Raw genomic sequence first — 20,252 nt, forward strand, 5'->3', positions numbered from 1 at the left:
AAGACTTGTTGATGTGTTTGGTTTCCTCTTCCACGCTGGCAGCTCTCTTTTTTTCCGTCTCAGTACATTCTCTAGGGCTGGATGTCACCATGCAGAGGACTCAGATTTGTAATTAAGGTTAATGATATCTCCTGTTCACAAGTAATTAATCCCCTAAACCAAAACATCAGTTTGATTTGTCATGAATTACACAATTCGTTCACTGAGACGTTGTTTTAGAGTTACATGAAAGTAAAAAAAATACAGGAGATACAGATGCAAACAAGTTTTGTCAGAAATAAAGTGGAAAGTTTGCCCCCAAAACCTACCAGTGTTTGTCCCCGCACAATTTCAAAGGTTCAGGTTTAGACCAACTTCCCATCACAGACTTTTTGAGCGAAAACACCACTAGACCTCTCCCTGACATGTGGTTGATAAAAAAAACATAAAGAAAAAACTCACAAATCCAGGAAAGACAAGCAGAGCCATCCTTAAGGCCTTATAAACCTCAAACAGGCTTCACGTTGCATATGATAGATTTGAAGAGACTTTGCAGCAGCTAACAAGAATAATTGGTAATGAAGAAAAGGAAGAAGAACTTATTGGACAGCCAGACAGATGAGCAGAGCACTGTTTTCCTTCTTGGGCTGTTTGGTCAGAGTTGTGTTGCCTGGTGGGTTTCAGCGCTACAGTAAAGGCTTGGCCAGGCCATATTGGAGCAGGCGGGGGCCAAAGGGGAGAAAGCAAAGGGGCCCAGCACTACACAGACGCCAGTCCCACCACAATGAGCCACTTTAGGCCCTTGTGGTTTGGCCTCAGGGGCTGGCCGCCAGCTAGCTGGAGCTCTCTCTCCTCATCTTTTGCTAGTTCTCTCCATTTCCTTATTTGATCTGCTTTTCTCTCCCTCTCTCTTATTTCTCTACATGTTTATCGGTTTGCCTTTTCTCTCTTTATATCCTGTTAACGTGTTCCCTCTTTCTCCCTCAAACATCCTGACAGTCAGTATTGCCAAGACTCATGAGTCCTTAGGCAGACAGAGCTGAGGAAGATGGTAGAAGCGGAGAACGTTCTGTTTAAAGGAGACATTTGGGCAGAAAGAAACCTCTGGGGATGATTTGTAGAAGGGGGTGGGAGTTCACTCTGACAAGTGGACCTGTTCTAGACTCCCATCCCCCTCCCCTCACACACACACGCACGCACGCAGGCACACACGCACACACGCACGCACGCACACACACTTACAATACTCCACCCCTCCTCTCCCCAGGGTCGAGAGGCCAGGCCTGGGCAGACCAGACAAGGCAACAGGTACCTCAGGTGGAGAGGAGAGTGTGTCTAATGTTACTAATGCTGGCTACTAACACTATTCTGCTCTTTGCATATCATGGTAATGATCACAAGGGTGTACTAAGATCACTTTGATTCCAGTTTTATTTGACAAAAGCCCAAATGGTGAGACTGTCAACCCAAGTGAGCAATAGAAAACTCGAAGCAGTGGAAATAAAAATGGTCAAGTATGCCAACAGATGATATAAGCAGCTTTGCATTTATGCTTAGTTCAGGTTGAGAAGGGCAATACATGGAATATGTGTATTTGAAAGAAGTTATTATGCATCATATGTAAATGAAAACTGTGTTATTGTATGTTGAATAAACACTATACTTTTGATACTTTGAATCAGAAAGAATACCTAATTTATGTGTTTGTTTTTTATTAGAGATGTTAAAATATTTATGAAGTGTGATTACATCCAAATTGAACATTGGGACAAAATTATATATTGTACTTCAAATCAGCCAGGACAGAAGAGAGTTACATAAAACCTAGACAGCTTAATATCTTCTGTATTTCTAACTCAATCTATCAACAACAAAAATACAAATTATTTGTTTAACTTATTTAATAATGCCAAACATTGTCTGGTTACAGCTTTTGACAAACAGTAATACTTTACACACAGTTGTGGCCTTAATTTTTTTAATGTTAATACTGTGTTTACTGCATATTAACACCTTGTATTCTATGACTTTCACACATGTTTAGTGTGCACTATCTCACCAATTAAAAACATTTACATACTCTTATATTCAAGTAGCTCCCCCCTCTGTTTCTTGTCTGCCTAGTTTTATTAATTGACCATTATGCTGTATACCAATGTCCATCATGGAATTGAGACTTGCTGTCAAACACTATACAGCAGGTGTGACAAATGATTGATTTAATAGTCGGATGTTGCATGCAACATTTTATGAGAAATAGTGTTGAAGTGTATGTGGATTGGTAGAGAGAAATAAATGTCTGAAACAGTGGCTTGTCTTGTGTCATGTCTCTCTGTTGTTAATTTGTTGTGTCCCACTTGTGCACTAATGTTTTCATTGTCTCTTTCCCGCTGTGCGAGCAGCAGTTGGGCAGTGACGTCTCCCGCCCCGTCCTCGTCCAGGTTGCAGAGTCGGCCTACAGGTTCTCCCTTGGCTCAGTGGCGGGGGGTAAGAGTCACGCCCCATTGGCTCCCTGCATTCTTCACCCCACCACCCACCTACTTGCTTGCGTGTATACCTGCCCCCCCACCCTCTGCTGTTCTCATGAGAAAACTGTAAGAGAGAGGACAATGGTTCCTCTATTGCCCTTTCCCTTGCTTACGAGAGCATTGGTTGCTCCCCTGCTTAAAGAGAAGCTCCCTCGCTTTCTTTTTCTCTCTCTATCTTTTGCCCGTTCTACTATCCCTCTGCTTCGCTCTGTCCTGCCTCTCGCCTCTCTGTGTGCCTTGGGAAAACCCTCCTGTGTGGATTCTTTTGTACCTGTGTGAGTGATCAGAAGAGGGAGGATGAGGGTGGGGGTGAAGGGTGGTGCCTAGGCCTTGTGTTTGGCTTCAGACTCCCCACTGTTTTTCTTATCCTCCTCCCTTCCTTCATTTCTCCTCCTTCTATCCCAAGGGAGACAGCTTAATAAGGAGGTATGGCTCTGTCATCCCTTCTTCTCTCTCGGTCTCTCTCTAATTAAGTCTGTCGCCTTGGGTCGGTTCTTTTTGTTTGTGTCCGTCTGACGGACCGAAGACACTGGGACTCAAAACACTTTGACGTTTTTCTCAACATAACCCCCACAGACTTCCCCTTCCTTCTCCGCCTTTTCCTCTTCTTCTTTAGCTCACCCAAATTACAGACATATTTTCTCACCTATCTCCACTGGTATTTAGCAAAGCTACCTGCTTTTTTTTGTTTTTCACCCCAATATAATAGAAGTGAGTGGGTTTTTGTTTGCAGTGCTCACAGCACACCTCTCTTACTTCTTTCTGTGAATTTTTCTAGTAAAAGACTTCCCATTTGTATTACAAAACTGTACAGCACAAACTTGTCATAAGTTGCTAGTTTTAACCTGATGAATGTTTCCTGTTCATGAGTGGGTTCCTGAGATTTGTTTCATTCATTGGTTAACCATTTAATCTACATCTCTAGTTGGACAATAGTAAAAAAAAACAAAAAAAAACCTGGTATCTTCAAATCATTATAATCAAATATCACCCTAACAACACTATTTTCTCTTTACCTCTACACATTTGTGTCTGTAGCATTTTTCAACTTAATTTATTACAGCTGTCTTCACTTGCAAAAGACAAAGATTTAAGGCACAAGGGTGGGATACTGATGCTGGTTAAAGCAGGGGGAGAACAATGGTGGCATGATCATAACGGTAAACCACTTATATGTGAAAATGTGTATATAAACAAACCGTACCCTTATAACATGTAATCAGTATATAAATAACCATTTTTTTATTCTCTGTAGCTGTGGGTGCCACAGCAGTGTACCCCATTGATCTGGTGAAGACACGCATGCAAAACCAGAGGGGCAGTGGCTCCCTGGTGGGAGAGCTCATGTACAAGAACAGCTTTGACTGCTTCAAGAAGGTGGTGCGCTACGAGGGCGTCTTTGGCCTTTACCGAGGTTAGTAGTATGCATGGACACAAATTGAAATCTCCAATTTATTCTGTATTAATAGTGCAGCAGCTACTGTAGCTTTTACATGCTGGAGTGTTTATTATACATTCACAATGATGCACCACATGTACTTTCCAGATATTCTTCACAACATGTAAAAAAAAAAAAAACACTACAACAGTATTTCCAAGATCATGGTGGTTACCATGGTCATGCTTGAGAGCAATGTACCAAGTAGGTTTAACATACAACAAATGTTATTAGTAAGTCGCAACTAAAATAAATTGGCTTAAGTCCATCCCCAAATTTATATTTACAGAGAGCTTTGAGAAAAAAATGACACACAGGCAGTCAAATCCACAAAACAGGTTTTGAAAAAAAAGGGGCTTAGATGTGAGACTGGACAATAAAAGTGAAGAGAAGGAAGAGGAGACGAGAGGAGAAGAAAAGTGTAGGGTGGACAGGAGGGCTGTGTGAGTTCACCTCTCTGTTGACCTGTCTCCTTTGAAGTGATTACCGGCTGGCTGGGGACTTTCAGAGCAGGACAATAAACGTCACACGCAAGGCCACATACCATTAGGCCTGTGTCACGATGTGGTGATGTCGCATGTCTGGACTTACACACTCATACAGAGGCATACACAGACTAAGCAAGTATGTATGCAATACACACACTCCTTGGGCATTCAGGTACGCACATACCAGGGCACGACATCCCTAATGACTACCTGCCCTGTCTTCAGAAGCTGGGGTTAGGGTGTCTGTGTCGGTATTGTCGGGTCGGATTGAAGAAGGATTGAAAAAAGGTCCCCTAGAACGTTGGCAGGGACTTTTTAAAATCCCATGATTCTGATTGACAGCACGGGCTCCCGAGAGGAAACTGAAACTTGAATTTCTGTCTGAAACACAAAAGCCATCAAGAGTGCAATGGCTTCACAGACGCAGAGACAGACAGGTCTGGCTCCAGATAGATGGCCAGACAGTCAGGTATTCCTGACAGACAAGCTGTAGTTATGTAATATAAGTTGAAAGTGCCTTCGCTGAAGACATCGGAAATAAATCTGCTAAGTGAAGGATGTGGAATCAAGCGGCGCAAAATTGACACAATTACTAATGTAGCATAATGTCAGGATCTCTCATAAACAGAGTGGCACAAGACCAACAGGACCATTTTTGGGGGGTATGATTTAACGAAAAATAAATTAGGTGTATTTTCCAATGTCCTGCATGTATATTCTTTGATGTTAAAAGTATGTCAGCTTTTAGGGAAAAAAATAATTCAAAAATGATTTTGGTTTGCTCTTTTTATGAGGTCCAGGCATCAGGTCCTTTAGCCAAGTTCCAAATTGAGTATATGATTGTGTGTGTGTGTGTGTGTGTGTGTGTGTGTGTGTGTGTGTGTGTGTGTGTGTGTGTGTGTGTGTGTGTGTGTGTGTGTGTGTGTGTGTGTGTGTGTGTGTGTGTGTGTGTGTGGCCTCCCTTGCTACACACAAACTACTGTAGATTATTAACGGTTTGTTGCTTTGAGGAAGTGTGTGTGTGTGTGTGTGTGTGTGTGTGTGTGTGTGTGTGTGTGTGTGTGTGTGTGTGTGTGTGTGTGTGTGTGTGTGCTTGCTTGCCTTGGGGCTGGGTAGGGGGCCAACTTTCATTGTGCTCTGTTGTGATTATTTTGTTTATTTTTATCCTGCTCTGGGTTGTAATTGAGGTCTGCGTAAACTTTTGGTTGGTTTGTTTTATACTCTGCCCTTTTTTCCTATTCTGGGAAGCAGTTTCTCTCTCTTCATCCTCTCTTAACCCCTTCTTCCTCTCTCTCTCTTGTTGCTACTCTGATGTCCCCACACTCCACATCAATAGATTTCATTAACGTCTGGAGGATCTTACAGGGTCGGACGCATGCAGCGGGAAGCCACACATCATGTGGATTGTGTGGAAGTGGTGTATGTATATGTATGTGTATGTATGTGAGGGAGTAGGGGTACCACAGCCCTCTTTTTTTCTAATCATCTCGACGTTTTCTAATGATAGGTCTTGTACCACAGCTACTGGGTGTGGCGCCCGAGAAAGCCATAAAGCTCACAGTAAGTCGCTGCATTAGAAAGCGCACATGCACATTCACATTCACATTCACATATTTCTTCCAGAGGTTCTTCCATTGCTTCAATCTTTTTGATGGGTTTTATATTATACGATACTACACACATAATACACAAATAGATGTGAATAATGACCCACTAGTTACATGCACATAACTGAATAATCTGGACATTTTCTACATTTTCAGGTCCTACATAAAACATTGTACACTGTATATTGACTGTATATTCATATCGTGTTCGACCATACCAGCAATCCTTTGCCTGATATTGGAACCTTTGTATTTGAAGGTGAATGACTTTGTGCGAGGAAAGACCAGACAGAATGATGGCACAGTCCCGCTGGCAGCTGAGATCCTGGCCGGTGGATGTGTAAGTCAACCATTTTGTAATGGGAACTTTTATTTGCTTGTTTGCAAGTAAAGTGTAGAACTAGGTCAGTGATAAAAACCTGGACAGAATTTAAGGCAGATTGACTATTGAGTGGTACATTAAATGGCATTTCTTTCATCCCATCAACTTTAAAAAAATATAGCAGTGAAATGGAAAAAAAGCCTAAACGTTTTATATCACTTTGTCAAAAGCATTAGCTCTAAGTATTGATTAAAGAGGGATTGACATAGACTGTTATGTAAGTATGGTGTCTGCTTCTGACTAAAACAGACAGAAGTTTGCATAATCAGGTAAGAGTGTCTAATCATACCTAACAGTCACACTTCTTCACCAAGGTAAAGGTTCCTCCCAGTTCCTAGAGTCACTCTGAGAAATCTCTCCTACGAGTTCTATGAGAGTGTTGTCAGTATGAATATGACCACAGCTATTCAGTATGTTTGCAACAGTGTGCAGGTACGTTTCTCAAATACAGTCAACGTTACATTTTTCAGTGTTCACCTTCTTTTCCATAAAAGCCTAAACATGGAACCTCTCTCCCTCTTCATCATCCAGGTTCTAAGAAGTGCACTGTGCTGAAATGATGCTGTACAGTACGCATTCAGTGTATCATACATCTCTTAACTATGTTTACCTGTTTTCTGAGTGCCGCCCTTCTGACAGTTGAGCAGACAGACATTGACCTGTTTGGAGGCCAGAAGTTGCTGTTTGTTGATGGAACGTGTAACGATCACACATGAAAGAGCAAATGGGCATACTGTACATGCTCACAGGAGTGTGTGCATGCGGACAAACAGAAGAGCATACAGGTGTACGGACACACACACACACACACACACACACACACACACACACACACACACACACCGACACACACACTTACTTACAAGGAGGAGATGAAGATTGACAGCAGCTGCTACCTGAGACCCCTACCAGCCTGTTACATGCTCCCCTCCCATCATAGGTTTTGATCACTGAGCTGTCACAGTCTACCCCCAACGCACACACACACACACACACACATATACACAATCACCCACACACACACACACTGTGTGTCCACCGAGGCCGGCAGTTTTAGCCTGAGCAAATGAAAGAAGGTCTTTCACTCAACCCTCTTTTGATGCTGATCACTAAAGCAAAGTATTTCAGGATACACAAGTCATTATGGGTTTAGCTCCACTCATGCACATTCAATTGACCTTATTAGTTCTAGGAATATGTTTAAGAAATGTTTTAGCATGGTACAGATTGCGGATTATTTTGTGAGCGATTTTGTTTTGTGACCGAGACAAAAATGAAAAAGTGTAGTAACCACAGGAAAGCAAATATACTGAAGAAATGTTCTTCACTGTACTGGGTGTGAAAAGTAGTGGTTGCCTTTTTAATACCCATACGTATGGTGGCTGACAGGGGCAAACGCACTGCAACTAAAACAAACACATGCAGATAGACAAAACACAAGCAAATTAAGAAAACATCTTCATTAATTTGACAAGACATGCGCAGCATTTATCAAATACATAAACGTGCTGCAAATATAGAAATGATGCAAAATTAAAAGCACGCAAACCCCGAAAACAAATGCAACAGAAAAACGCTGCATCCAGTTTACACAACGGAAATTCTCCAGGCCTCTAGGGGGAGCGCTAAGTGGAACAACTTTATTTTCGACCCCACAGGGAGGGGAGAGAGAGAGAGAGAGAGAGAGAGAGAGAGAGAGAGAGAGAGAGAGAGAGAGAGAGAGAGAGAGAGCGAGCGCGCGCAGATAAAATGTTTCTTTTGCAAACGGAAGAAAAAGTATAGTAAAAGAGGCAACATAAAATCGTGCATGTTCATCTTTACATTTGGCCCTAGTCTTTTACGGTATTATAACAACAGGTTTACATAGATACCATGTTAGAGACTGACTTCCACAAGAGCTTGCTAGCTAACACTAGTTAGCCCATATATGTTACTGAAAAGTAGAACACTTATTAAAAATCTAATAAAAAAATTAGGAAAACAAATTATCCACTCTCTCTGACGTAACCTCGCCTTCCGTTGTGTAAACTGGATGCAGCGTTTTTCTGTTGCTTTTGTTCTCGGGGTTTGTGTGCTTTTCATTTTGCATCATTTCTGTATTTGCAGCGCGTTTATGTATTCGCTTGTGTGTATTTGCAGCGTGTTTGCTAAATGCTGCGCATGTGTTGTCAAATTAATGAAGATGTTTTCTTAATTTGCTTGTGTTTTGTCTATTCGCATGTGTTTTCTTAAGTTGCAGGGCGGTTTGCCCCTGTCGGCCACCGTACATATGGATTCAGAAGGAAAACTATAACAGATGCATAGGGAGAGGAGAGGATAAATGTAGAGGAGAAGAGTGTGGATGGATGGATTTTTCCTCTTTTCCTCAGCGAGCCGTCGTGACAGCTCCTTTCATCCTGGCTGAGGCCCCGGTGTTAGTGCTGGCACTGCACTCTGCCTGCCACTTTATTTTACACACACACACACACACACACACACATACACACACACACACACACACACACACACACACACACACACACAATCACACACAATAGACGTCAAACCCTCCCTCTTTTAGTGAGGCTCCAGCCACAGCACATGAAATCTGTTTATATCATTTGGTAGCTGTGAAAGTGTTGGTTTGGACCACAGTGTCAGCCTCAGGTCTACAGTCTATAAAGCGAAAGAAAGAAAGAAAGAAAGAGAGAAAGAAAGACAGACATAGATAACAGGGAAATAGTATGTTATATGTTCGCTTTCCAAAGCATCTTTATCTCCTCCTTATCACCGTGCTGTTTTGGCACATCCTTTTCTCTGCACATCTCATCTTTTCTTGCTTTTCTTACTCTTAAACATGCTACTATCCTCTTCTCACCTACCCTTTTTTCACCTTTCCTCCTCCTCTTGCTCCCTCCTCCTACCCTCTCTAAACCCGTCGCTCAGCACTATTAGGCTCCAGCGCAGGTTGCCAGTTTCTAATGATTATTTGGTAAGAATGTCATGCTCCCTTGACTGAGCTGGCTGGATGCTTATCTGGCAGTTACTGGCCTGCATTTTAGGACTTAAGTTACACAAAATACTTACTGGGTCATTGCTGAGAGGCGAAGTGGGTAAGACTTGAGAGTCAAAATACAGTAATACTTTGTTCGTGTTCATTGTGAATGTAACACAGTTTGCATGGTTGGTTCAAGTCTTTGTAATTAGTTTCTTATTAAGGCCTGCTGTGAATTATGAAAACATTATCAGAGAATCTAAAACACACACACCCAGACCTGCACATGTAGCATGAAGAGTGTTAAGTACAAATGGATTGTTATTTATGGATAGCAGCAAATGTAGTTAGTGTTTGGCGTGTGCATTTGTGTTGGGTATGGCTAAGCTCTTGGTATGCTCTCTGCAGCACACACACATAGCCAGGAGCTGTGATGCGTGCATAAGGTGCTGACGTCCCAGGTTTCTAAGGATCACCTTGCCTTGTAATTACCTGGGAATCATCAGAGAGCCGCCAATGCTGTCACTCCATAATCACAACCCTCAACCTCTCCTTCCCTCACTTCTCTTGTTTTGACTTCTCCTCTCTCTTGTTTCTGTCTCACCATCTTTCCCTCTCTCATTAGCTCACTCTGTTTATTTGTCCGATCCTCTCGTTTCTATTCGTCTCCCTCTCTTGTCCTGGATGCTCAAAGTTTTTTGAGTTATTTTCCACCGTTAAGTAGGAACGTGGTTTGGTGAAGTGCTCAGAAAGCTCTGCACTGTCGCTCCTTTTATCGCATGTTGTCAGGACTAATTGTCAGCTCATTTCTCTGAACAATGTTGCTCTTTACTCTCCTTGAGTAAACAACATCTTCATCTCCTCCATCTCCAGTCTCATTAGTATCCAATTGAAGCAGCCAACACTGCTAGTGGCCGGAGCCAATAGCCTCTTGATGCTTACGCTATTGCTTTACACCAGCATGTAATCAACTAGGTTATTTCCATGAAATAAATCATAAAAAGGTTTAGCTGTGAGATGTAGCAGCTTTAAACGGCAGCCCTCCTGCTATTCACAGCCTCTCGTTGGGTCTGTAAGGGAAGCTGAAGCCCACTGTACTCTGTGTTATTTTAAAAAAAAGCGGCTGCACACACCTTCAATGAGACTATTATGATCTCTGTCTCTTCCTCATCTCGTAGGCAATATATGGTAACACTTAAAACTGAGGGAAATTGAGCAAAAAAAGCCCATGTTGCAGATCTGAGCTTGATGTCTTCCCGTAAGGCAGGAGGCAACAAGCACAATCCATCATTCATAACGGAGTGACTAAAGGCGGGGGAGAAAAGGAGAGAAACAACAACAAACAGACCAGGCCTATTTAAGACAGAAATGGCACCATGGCAACCGATTGCTATCTAATTGCGATGTGCCACCCATTTTGCGTGTAGCTACAGTAACCACTGGCAACCGTAGCAGGAGAGAGACAATATTGGAGAAGATGAGAGAGATCGTTTGAGAAGAGGTCAAAGCAGGAAAGGGAGAGAGGCGATACTGGAAAAGACATTCAGAGGACGAGAGAAAAACAATTAAAGGAAAATGGAAAACGAAGAAGTCAGAAAAAGCCCACTTACGCCCAAAGGTGTAAACATTTCTCGGTATCGAGAAGCATTCTGGAAATGCCGTCATGTTCCCTGACTAGACACAGTTGCATTTGTCTCGCCACAAATCTACCCACAGCAGCTACCTCTACTCATAAAAGCCCTGCCGACCTAAAAGGCAAAGAAACCAGTCTGAACTTGCTGCAGTGTTGTTGCCCTCACAAGTACAGGTTTGGAGAATGGTGTGAAGTGAGAGGTCAGAGAGAAGAAGAGAAGTCAGAGTCCCCGCAGGGTTTGTGAGATGAAGACAAACAGCTGACAGCCTCTACTGCATCAGCTGGAGTACTCTCCTCTCTACATGTTTGTTTTGCAGCTGGTTGCTGAGGCAGCACTATTGTTAAGTTGCATCACTTGCTGCAGTTGCGTAAAAGCAAGATAGTTACATTTTCAATCTTGATTGTATTCAAATGTTGTTTTTTATTCAATCAGTGTGTTATGTTGAAATGAACGTTTTGTCCTCAGTGGAACTCAGATAGCACACTCAAAATCTCATATTAAACACAGACAAAATGTATATTAAAATTGGGTGTTCATTGCTGCAGGCAATATATTAAAGACAGTTTTCATGTTTAACTTGAGTATCTGATCCATCTCTCTCTTCTTGAAGTTCATTCCATTGATTTCTTTTTGTCTATCTGTTCCTCCAGGCTGGTGGCTCCCAGGTCATCTTCACCAACCCTGTGGAGATTGTAAAGATCCGTCTGCAGGTGGCAGGAGAGATCACCACAGGGCCGAGGGTCAGCGCCCTGTCCGTCATCAGGGAACTCGGCTTCTTTGGACTTTACAAGGTGAGAAACATCGTTGGGGTCAGAGGTGCATGTAAAGTGCACATGTCTAAGACACAAATCATTCTTCCAAGTGCTTTTTTCACTCCTATTACAGTATTTTAATGCTTGCGGTCTATTTTGGTGTGATCTGTTTGCATTATTTCAGAGAATGCAGAATTGTAGCTTGTGAATTTTATAGAATATATAAAGTATATATAAGAGTGCAGTTTTTTCCCCAGCAGTATGCAACTCTTATCTTGAAATACAAATGCACATTTTTCACACGAGAAATTGCTGTTTCAATAGATTTTGCTTCTTCTGAGGTGTCAGTTTTGAACTGTTCCATTAAGAGTTATTGAGGCCAACACTGGTATCTGACCTAATGTGCATAAGCAACTAGTTTGCAACTAGATTTTAGACATTTACTTCTTTGATGATAGAACTTTGGGAAACAGACATAACTTAATAATCTTAAATTGAGAGGTACAACCGTGGAGAAAGCCGAAAGCCATATTTTATGTAACGCTGAATTCAAGTTAGATTTGTTGCGACTGGAATTATTAGACGTCCAGTATCCATTCTATTGTATTTTCATCAGCCTCACAATTTCACAGCATCCATTATTTCTCATTACTGTTTTGACTAAATCATATGTGATTTTTCTATTTAACTATTGTACAATTATACATTACTTTACCTGAACAATTCCATGTGGTCTTCTGTTCAAGAACAAGAAAAGACACAATTTACGCTAAAAGCTGTATTTAACCTTAATTGCCATAATTGGTATTTTTCAATGGCACGGGGCTAAAAATTACAGTGCACTGTTTGAACATATTAGGGTTATATGTAGCCAACACATTGTAAAGCAAGCGTGAAAGATTATAATGTCATAATGGGCTAATATAAAAATAATTGTGTTGGTGTGTTTTAAATATTATTTTCTTTCTTCTTTTTATTATTATTTTTATAAATATATTGTGACTTCTAACATCTGTCTGTTTGTACCAGTGAGGTGCACAGCCACACAGTGTTTTTTTATTTTTTAATGCTACCAGTTAGTTAGACATAAGAGCTATAGGAATCAATGAACGAGCTGTGGCTACCGCTAACATTAGCAGCTTAACTGGCTAGACAAGGACATTAGCCCTCAGGGTAAAACAGAGCATGTCTAATTAAATTACATAAATAAGTCCTAATGGAGCTCGGCAGGGGACATTCTGCTTCAACTGTCAACACAATCAACTGTGAAAATGTCAATCTCATACCTGCGGTTGTATTAATTTGCAAGTAAGATGATGGCACTTGTGCTGTCAAATTCCAAGTAATAAACTATTTTTCAATGAAGCCCCTCCCTTCCTTAGAGAAGACTTTAATTTTGATAGTTTGCTGATCATTTACCACACTGGACCTTATTACTTTACGTCCCCCAGGTTTGCGGCTTTTTTCTGTCTGCTGATGTGGCCACCTGTACGAGCAGACAAGTTCCATTTAAACCTTTTGGTTCTTTTAACAAGGCTGTAATAGAGTGTGGAGCCTCCTCTTGTCTCTGTCTACCTGCCTCTTGTTTGTGTAGTTGTGCACTCACTCCTAGTAATTTATGACTATGTTGAAGTGTGTGTGTGTGTGTGTGTCCACATAGCTACTGTCTCCATTCAACTGTCTGTGGGAATGCTGCTCAATGCTGCATATGAGTGTGTGTAAATGTGCACATACTTTATTGTGTTCGTCTCCTGGTCCATGTATAGACAGGAGACAAAGTGCATTGAGAAAGCAGTAGCGGTGTTGGCGTTGGAGGTGGTGGTGGAGGGGAGGCGGGGAGGAGACGAGCTCCAGCCTGCAAGCCCCAGACGGGCTGGCTCCGGAGGGGCTGCACCCAGGCACAGAGCTGCCTTTGTCAGGGTAATTATCCTGACGCTCACCCTCCGCTGGTGGAGCTACCGGTTGGTAGGGTGGCTAACGCACTAGCGCCACCACTCATCTCTGGAGGAAAGTTGTCAGTGTAGGAATATCCAACCAGACGTTTCATGTTTATGGACTTCTTGTATTCAAGTTAACTTCATCTTGGTGTAAAAGGATTATATATACACACACTCTCTGTCGCCGCTCTGCCAGTGCATTACCCAGTCCAACACCATTACCCTGATATTAAGGCTTCTGGTCCCCAGTCCCTGTGACGCTGCTTGTCTGTCCTGCCTCGATAGAATCTCCCAGCTTTCAGCAGCCGCTTGGGCCCCAGCCAGCAGGCGGGACAGGCAGACAAGAAGTGCCAGAGGAAAGAGAGGGAAAGAGATAGCCCAGGTATCTGCCAATCCTCTCTCTGTTTGTGTGTGTAGAAACCAAAGCATTATCCCATAGGAGTTAAATGAAGCCTGTCCAAGACAGGGAGACCCTGGCCAGCTCTTTAAACGCCTTCTTTTGACTGTAGTTGATGTATCAAGGAGGTGGCAGCAGGCCAACAGGCTTGAAATACAGTAGGAAACTCAATAGGCTTGATGATATAGTGTTGTTTACAGTGGCAGACAAGGAGTCATCTTCGTCAGCCAGTCTGTCTTTCTTTGCTTTTCCCCACTCTTTTTTTTTTTTTTTTTTTTTACTGTCAGCTTTGCTTTTGGAGCTGCCTCCCTCACCTGCTGCTAAGGACACAGATTGTTTGCATATGGAGAGAAATGATTTGTTTGGCATGCTGTGGTCGATATTTCGCTCTGCTATAAGAGTTCCAGGAGTCTTTTGGAAGTAGTTTATTTGGCAGTAACATCAGTTGATGCTTGAATATCTGGTTTGGGAACAGTCAGTTGAAAAAAAACAATCCATCTTTAGAGACCTGAGCCAGAAATCAAGGATGGAATCCCCTGAGCCCCATCACATCATATCATTCCACTTTCTGAGAGTTTAACTCTTATTATATATGACCTAAACATCTCTTTTTCCGTCTGACTGTCTTTCTCTAGGGTTCCAAGGCATGTTTCCTGCGGGACATCCCCTTCTCAGCCATCTACTTCCCCTGTTACGCCCACATCAAGGCTCACCTCACGGAGGAGGACGGAAGGATAGGGCCAGCCAAGATGCTGTTTGCTGGAGCGCTGGCAGGTATACTTCAACAGAAAAAAAAGTTAGAGCTAGTATCAAGTTTAGAGGCAAAGGTTAGTTTTACGTTTTCAGACAACAGAATTATACCTGAGAGAGCCTGGACTAAAAATCAAAAGCACCTATTTGTTCTTTCTAGAAAGCTTCTCTCAAAGTACTGAACATAATGTTATCTACACAAGCGTAAGAAGAAATGAAGGCAGGAAAGTTGTATTTTGCCTCCTATTGTTTACTGTTGAGACTGAATGTTGCCAGTAAACATCATTCATTTTGTCTACCACAATTGGTGTGCTATGGGCATTATAGCAGCTTTAAAGTGGAATTTGATTTCATTGGGATCATCTCTGTTGAAAAGGTCACTAAAATCTCAAACTGTGTAACGAAGTGTGTTAATGTCTGCAGTACTGTATACGTCTATGGACATACACAGATCTCACGAGGCCAGGTGCAATCATCAACAATCTCATGCTGCATTTTAAAAGTTTAGCCTTTTAGAGTGCGTCCACAACTTGAACAACAGCGTTTAGTCTTGTAAAATACCTCACCATTCATAGTGAGCCAAAAAGGTTTAGTCCCTGAGGCAATGAAGTTTATGAAAAACCTTTGGTCAGCTCTAATTCTGAACAAAGTGTGAGAGCAGGTCTTACTCTGCTCTCTCGCCTCAGAGCTCTACAGGCCTTCAGTAACAGTAGCAGAGCTCAGAGTTTGGAAGCCAGGCAGCCTATGACCGCAGGCTCCATGGCGGTAGCTGCTAATTAGAGCGTTGCTCAGTGATTGGGGACTGGGGTTTTGGAGCTCTGCAGCAGGGAAGTGCCTCAGATGCTTGCCAACCAGGCCGACAGGGAAGCTATCCAAACTTAATACAGTATATTGGACATGTACTTACATACATGAAGGCAAGCGCACGAACATGCTTGTGCATACTTTATGCATGTTGACCATGCAGGAATGCATTCAGTCCTGTCTGTAGGTTAGTCATCACAATGAGCAAGGAGGCCAAGAACACCAACAACCACTGATGACTTCATAACTTTATCCTCTGCATGAAAATATGATCCAAAGCAGAGTTTAAATATTGGATTTAAACGTAAGGTAAACGCTAATAACTGACCAGCACTCACCTGCCAAGTTAAAAGGCTTTAGAACATTTGCGTAAAAAACGTAATATTTGTTTTGAATCCTCTGAGACGTGTCAGCAGCACTCTCTTTTTGACGCAGAGGCACAGCACAACACGGAAAAATCATAAATCCTGCCTCCCTCCATTTTTTTCTCTGGTTTCTCACCACAAGACTGGCAGCAAAGGCCCACAGAATCCGAGCTGAAACAAGCCTCATGATTTCTTTTTCTTTTTTCGGTTCCTTCGACACATTTATCGCCCCTCTTTCAAATGTATTTATCAGCGGTTATAGCATTCTGGCAATTAGTGTTTTACAGTCAGCACAGGAAATTGAATTACACGCTCAGTTTGCACAGCATTATTTAGCTAGGCATTACTCTGGTCTGTGAAGAACATAGGGTTGGCCATCTCCAACTCACATCAGCTCTGAATGTGAGAAGTAGTTATGGATGGAATGTTTGGCCTTGTTCGCTGTGGGGTGGTAGGGGTGTCCACGTTGTTCAGTCTTTAGTCACGTGTAGTTGAAACAATCAGTCAAATCATCGATTAATCGATTGACAGAAAATGAATTAACTATGTTGATAATTGTTTAATTGTTCGAGTCACTTTTCAAGCAGAAACAATTCATTCAGTCATTTGATGATTTCACCTTTTTAAATCTGAGTGTTTTTTTCGGTGGTTTTTTCATATCAGTGTTAATGGCACTCTGTGGATTTTTTAATCACTAGTCTCACAATGGTGCAATGTTTTTGCCAATGGGTCCCCATTTTGTTTGTATCAGCAGTAACGCCTCAAGAAACAGCAATGCACCAACAAAGGCAAATGTCTATTCTTCTCCCCTCATTTTTCTTCTCTAAATTGAGGGTCTAAGGACAGAGTGGTGTTATATGGTGTACAGAGTATAAAACCCCTTTTGATTTGTGATATTGGGCTATCATATTCACAAAACAATCCATTTATTTGGAAAGGAAAATATTAAATCTGTAATTAAAATAATAGTTTAACTTTTAAGGCTTAAATATGTGGCACCCACACAAGTTACTTTTACCATGTTAAAAAGACTGCATAATGGGTATTATATAATATACCACTGTGCCATTGCCGTATAGGGGAAGAGTTCTGGTTGCCAATAACTTGATTGCCTCCACCCTTTGGCACAGGCTCATTGCTATCGTGCCACCGAGAGGCCTGATGGAGGACGTTCAGAGGGCCATCGTTGACTTCTTCTGTCGGGTCGGCACTGGGTTCGGGTAACAGCTTTCTACCTGCCTGTAGCTGAAGGGGCCCAGGGGCTGGTGGATATCCAGTCAAAAATTGCCCAAAGAATATTATACAACTGTGGCCCCAGCTGGCTAGATACAGCCTGATTGCTGCTGAGGAGAGCTGGGCGGTTAGGCTACGACAAGCAGCTTTTCCTCCTACAAACTGAGGATATGGACCTGACCTCTTTCTACAACTCTGTGCTGCAGGCGTGGCAGATACTAAAATGTACTAGTGATGCAAATGAAACTCCGGGAATGTGGCTGTTTGAGGAAACTTTGTTTTTCAAAAACTTTTTAAGGGCTCGAATATTACAGTCTGCCAGGGCCAGCCTCAGAGAAGCTGGGTGTACCAAACTGGGTCACCTGACATCTGTTGATGTCCTGAGAGCGAGTAGTAACATCACCTCCATCAGGCTGATCAACAGGGTGGTGAATGAAGTTTGTGCTGCCCTGGAGCAACCTCAGCGAACTGTGGTAGAGAATCGGACTCTGTGTGATCAGTGGAGTGAGGGGTGGGAGTACAGTTTCCCCTCTCTGACCATCACCCCAGCTGTGGGGGAGTGGCAGGGGGAAGCAGGCCAGCTACTGTCTTTTTCAACCCCTCACCTGGACAAGTTTCAAGCTGCAGGGAAGAAAGCGCTTAATCCCACCTGCATAAAGGTCCTGAACCTGCGGTCTTTGGCTGAGCTGAAGGAGTCGAGGTGGACTGTTTTTTTTGGTCCAGACGTTTCCCCGAAAGGCAGTTGGCGTTCCCTGTACAAGCTGCCCGTTGAAAAGCAAGCAGCACACCTTCAATGGAGGATTGTACATGGGGCTATAGCTACGAACAGATACAGAGTGCACCTAGATGTTTTTTTGTTTTTAGGTGGAAACACTAGCACATTTATTTGTTAAGTGTCCTCGACTGTCAGCTCTGCTAGAGCTTCTTAAAGGTGGGTTCAGGGGGCTTTGGGGAGGTTTTTACTTTGGAATTGTTCATTTTTGGTCCAAAATACACAAAGCAAAAAGAGACTGTTCACATTTTTTTGTTGGGGGGGGAGTGGTGATTGTGAATCTTCTCTGAAAATGGTCCAATAAAGGGACTTTGAAAACCAAAACCTCTCCTCTCCTCTCCTCTCCTCTCCTCTCCCTCTCCCCTCCTCCCTCTCCTCTCCTCTCCTCTCCTCTTCCTCCTCTCCTCTCCTCTCCTCTCCTCTCCTCTGTTCAGTGCAGGTGGTCATTCTCCACCGGGTGCCAGTCGGCTACCTAATGCTGAGTTGATTAGGCTTTCTGAATAGCTCGTTTTGCCGTTACAAAAACCAAGAAGTCAGAATAAATTGTCAAGAGGGCAGTTGATGGTAATGACCGAGCCATCAATGATTGAGCCCATTCATTGCTGAAGTGGCTGGAGTGGGGGCTTTGCAGTCACTCCCTTCAGTCAGCCAGTCACTTTCACAGTACGGCACACGGTGTGCATTGCTCTCATTACCGTCCATTGTCCGGCCCCGTTCAAACGGCTGTAAGAAAAGTGGGAGAGGGAGGAAAGGAAGAAAAAAGGTAGCGATTAAATAATGGCCTCGCTGGTGGTATGGATTGGTTGATGGTGAAGTGATGGGAACTGGCCCCTACTTGTGTATAGTGTATGTATGCAGCAGACTCGCTGCAAGATGGTCAAGATCCAAGATGACGTGTTTTCAAACAGGGAACAAAGAAAGAAAAAAAACACTTTATCAGATGCAGTTAGGATGATATGCAAGATTTCATTTGACCACTGATGGCTGCTTTCTACAAATCATCTCATTTGTTTGGGGCTGATTTTAAAATGTCTGCTCTGTTTAGAATCACACACATCCGACTGTTTAAAAAGAGTAAAGTGTCACACCACTAAACAGCCCTTGTTCTCCCCAGGCATGCCGGCGGCCTCTCTGGTGACCCCAGCTGACGTGATCAAGACCAGGTTACAGGTGGCGGCACGTGCCGGTCAGACCACCTACAGCGGCCTGGTGGACTGTTTCTGGAAGATTCTCAGAGAAGAGGGACCCCGGGCTTTCTGGAAAGGATCTGGAGGTAATGTTCGATAAGACCAACATAATACTAATGATGAAAGTACTACTTCACTTTTGCCCTGTGTTTCACTTCTCAGGTTATATACAGGGTGCCCTGCCTTATTGGTGGAGGTTGTTAGGCCGTATACAGCATCTGAATCTTTATTTTTATTTGCGGCTACTATTTTCCTAAAACGGTCCTGGAATTGAACATCAAACATAAGACAGTAAAGGACTGTGCTTTTTGTTTTAACATAATTTTAACATATCATAACATGAATATTTTGAAGGCATAATATGCAATGAGTATCCCTAACTGTAAACACACACAGTGCAAAGTTGGCCCCTCCTCCCCAGCTCCGTCTGGAGAGAGAGAGAGAGAGAGAGAGAGAGAGAGAGAGAGAGAGATGCATACGGTATGGTGTAGTAGTGTATCATATTTAGATTGATAAATGGTAATGTTTTGTAATCCTATGTGGGATGGGCCAAATGTTTGGCATGGCATGGAAAGAAAAGAGAAGTCATTCTATTTTTCCCTTCAATACACATACAATTCTTAGAATTAGAATCATTATTCAATATTTGCTAGATTGATATATATTTATAAATAAATTAATATATTATATTGATGTAAATACCAATCCGTGACAGAAATAGCACTAACTTGAATAACCTTTTTATTAGCTTTATTAATTTAATTTTTTTCCTATAGATTTTTCCTCATGTCCCCATAACTTCTGAAACCAAAGCTTGATTATACACAGATTAGCAAACATATACATTGAAATAAACCCATTTCTACCCCATCCTGCAGCTCGTGTGTTCAGATCCTCGCCTCAGTTTGGAGTGACCCTGGTGACCTACGAACTCCTCCAGCGCTGGTTCTATGTCGACTTTGGAGGACAGTAAGTCTAATTCTCTCTTACTAACCTTCCAACAAGCTTGGGTTTCAGTTTTACTT

At 42.5% G+C, this 20,252-nt stretch overlaps 1 protein-coding gene across 4 annotated transcripts in view; it reads left to right on the forward strand.

Moving 5' to 3' along the window:
* LOC120571216 (calcium-binding mitochondrial carrier protein Aralar2) overlaps positions 1 to 20,252 on the forward strand; it is a 49,336-nt gene that overhangs the window by 26,955 nt on the left and 2,129 nt on the right. For all 4 annotated transcript variants that reach the window (XM_039820022.1, XM_039820023.1, XM_039820024.1 and 1 more), the window contains exons 10-17: positions 2,382 to 2,466; positions 3,763 to 3,921; positions 5,941 to 5,993; positions 6,300 to 6,380; positions 11,681 to 11,821; positions 14,752 to 14,890; positions 19,155 to 19,313; positions 20,106 to 20,196. In XM_039820022.1, the coding sequence (XP_039675956.1) occupies positions 2,382 to 2,466; positions 3,763 to 3,921; positions 5,941 to 5,993; positions 6,300 to 6,380; positions 11,681 to 11,821; positions 14,752 to 14,890; positions 19,155 to 19,313; positions 20,106 to 20,196 (908 nt within the window). The remainder of the gene's footprint in view (positions 1 to 2,381; positions 2,467 to 3,762; positions 3,922 to 5,940; positions 5,994 to 6,299; positions 6,381 to 11,680; positions 11,822 to 14,751; positions 14,891 to 19,154; positions 19,314 to 20,105; positions 20,197 to 20,252) is intronic.

This window comes from Perca fluviatilis, chromosome 13, assembly GCF_010015445.1.
Source record: "Perca fluviatilis chromosome 13, GENO_Pfluv_1.0, whole genome shotgun sequence".
Lineage (NCBI taxonomy): Eukaryota > Metazoa > Chordata > Actinopteri > Perciformes > Percidae > Perca > Perca fluviatilis.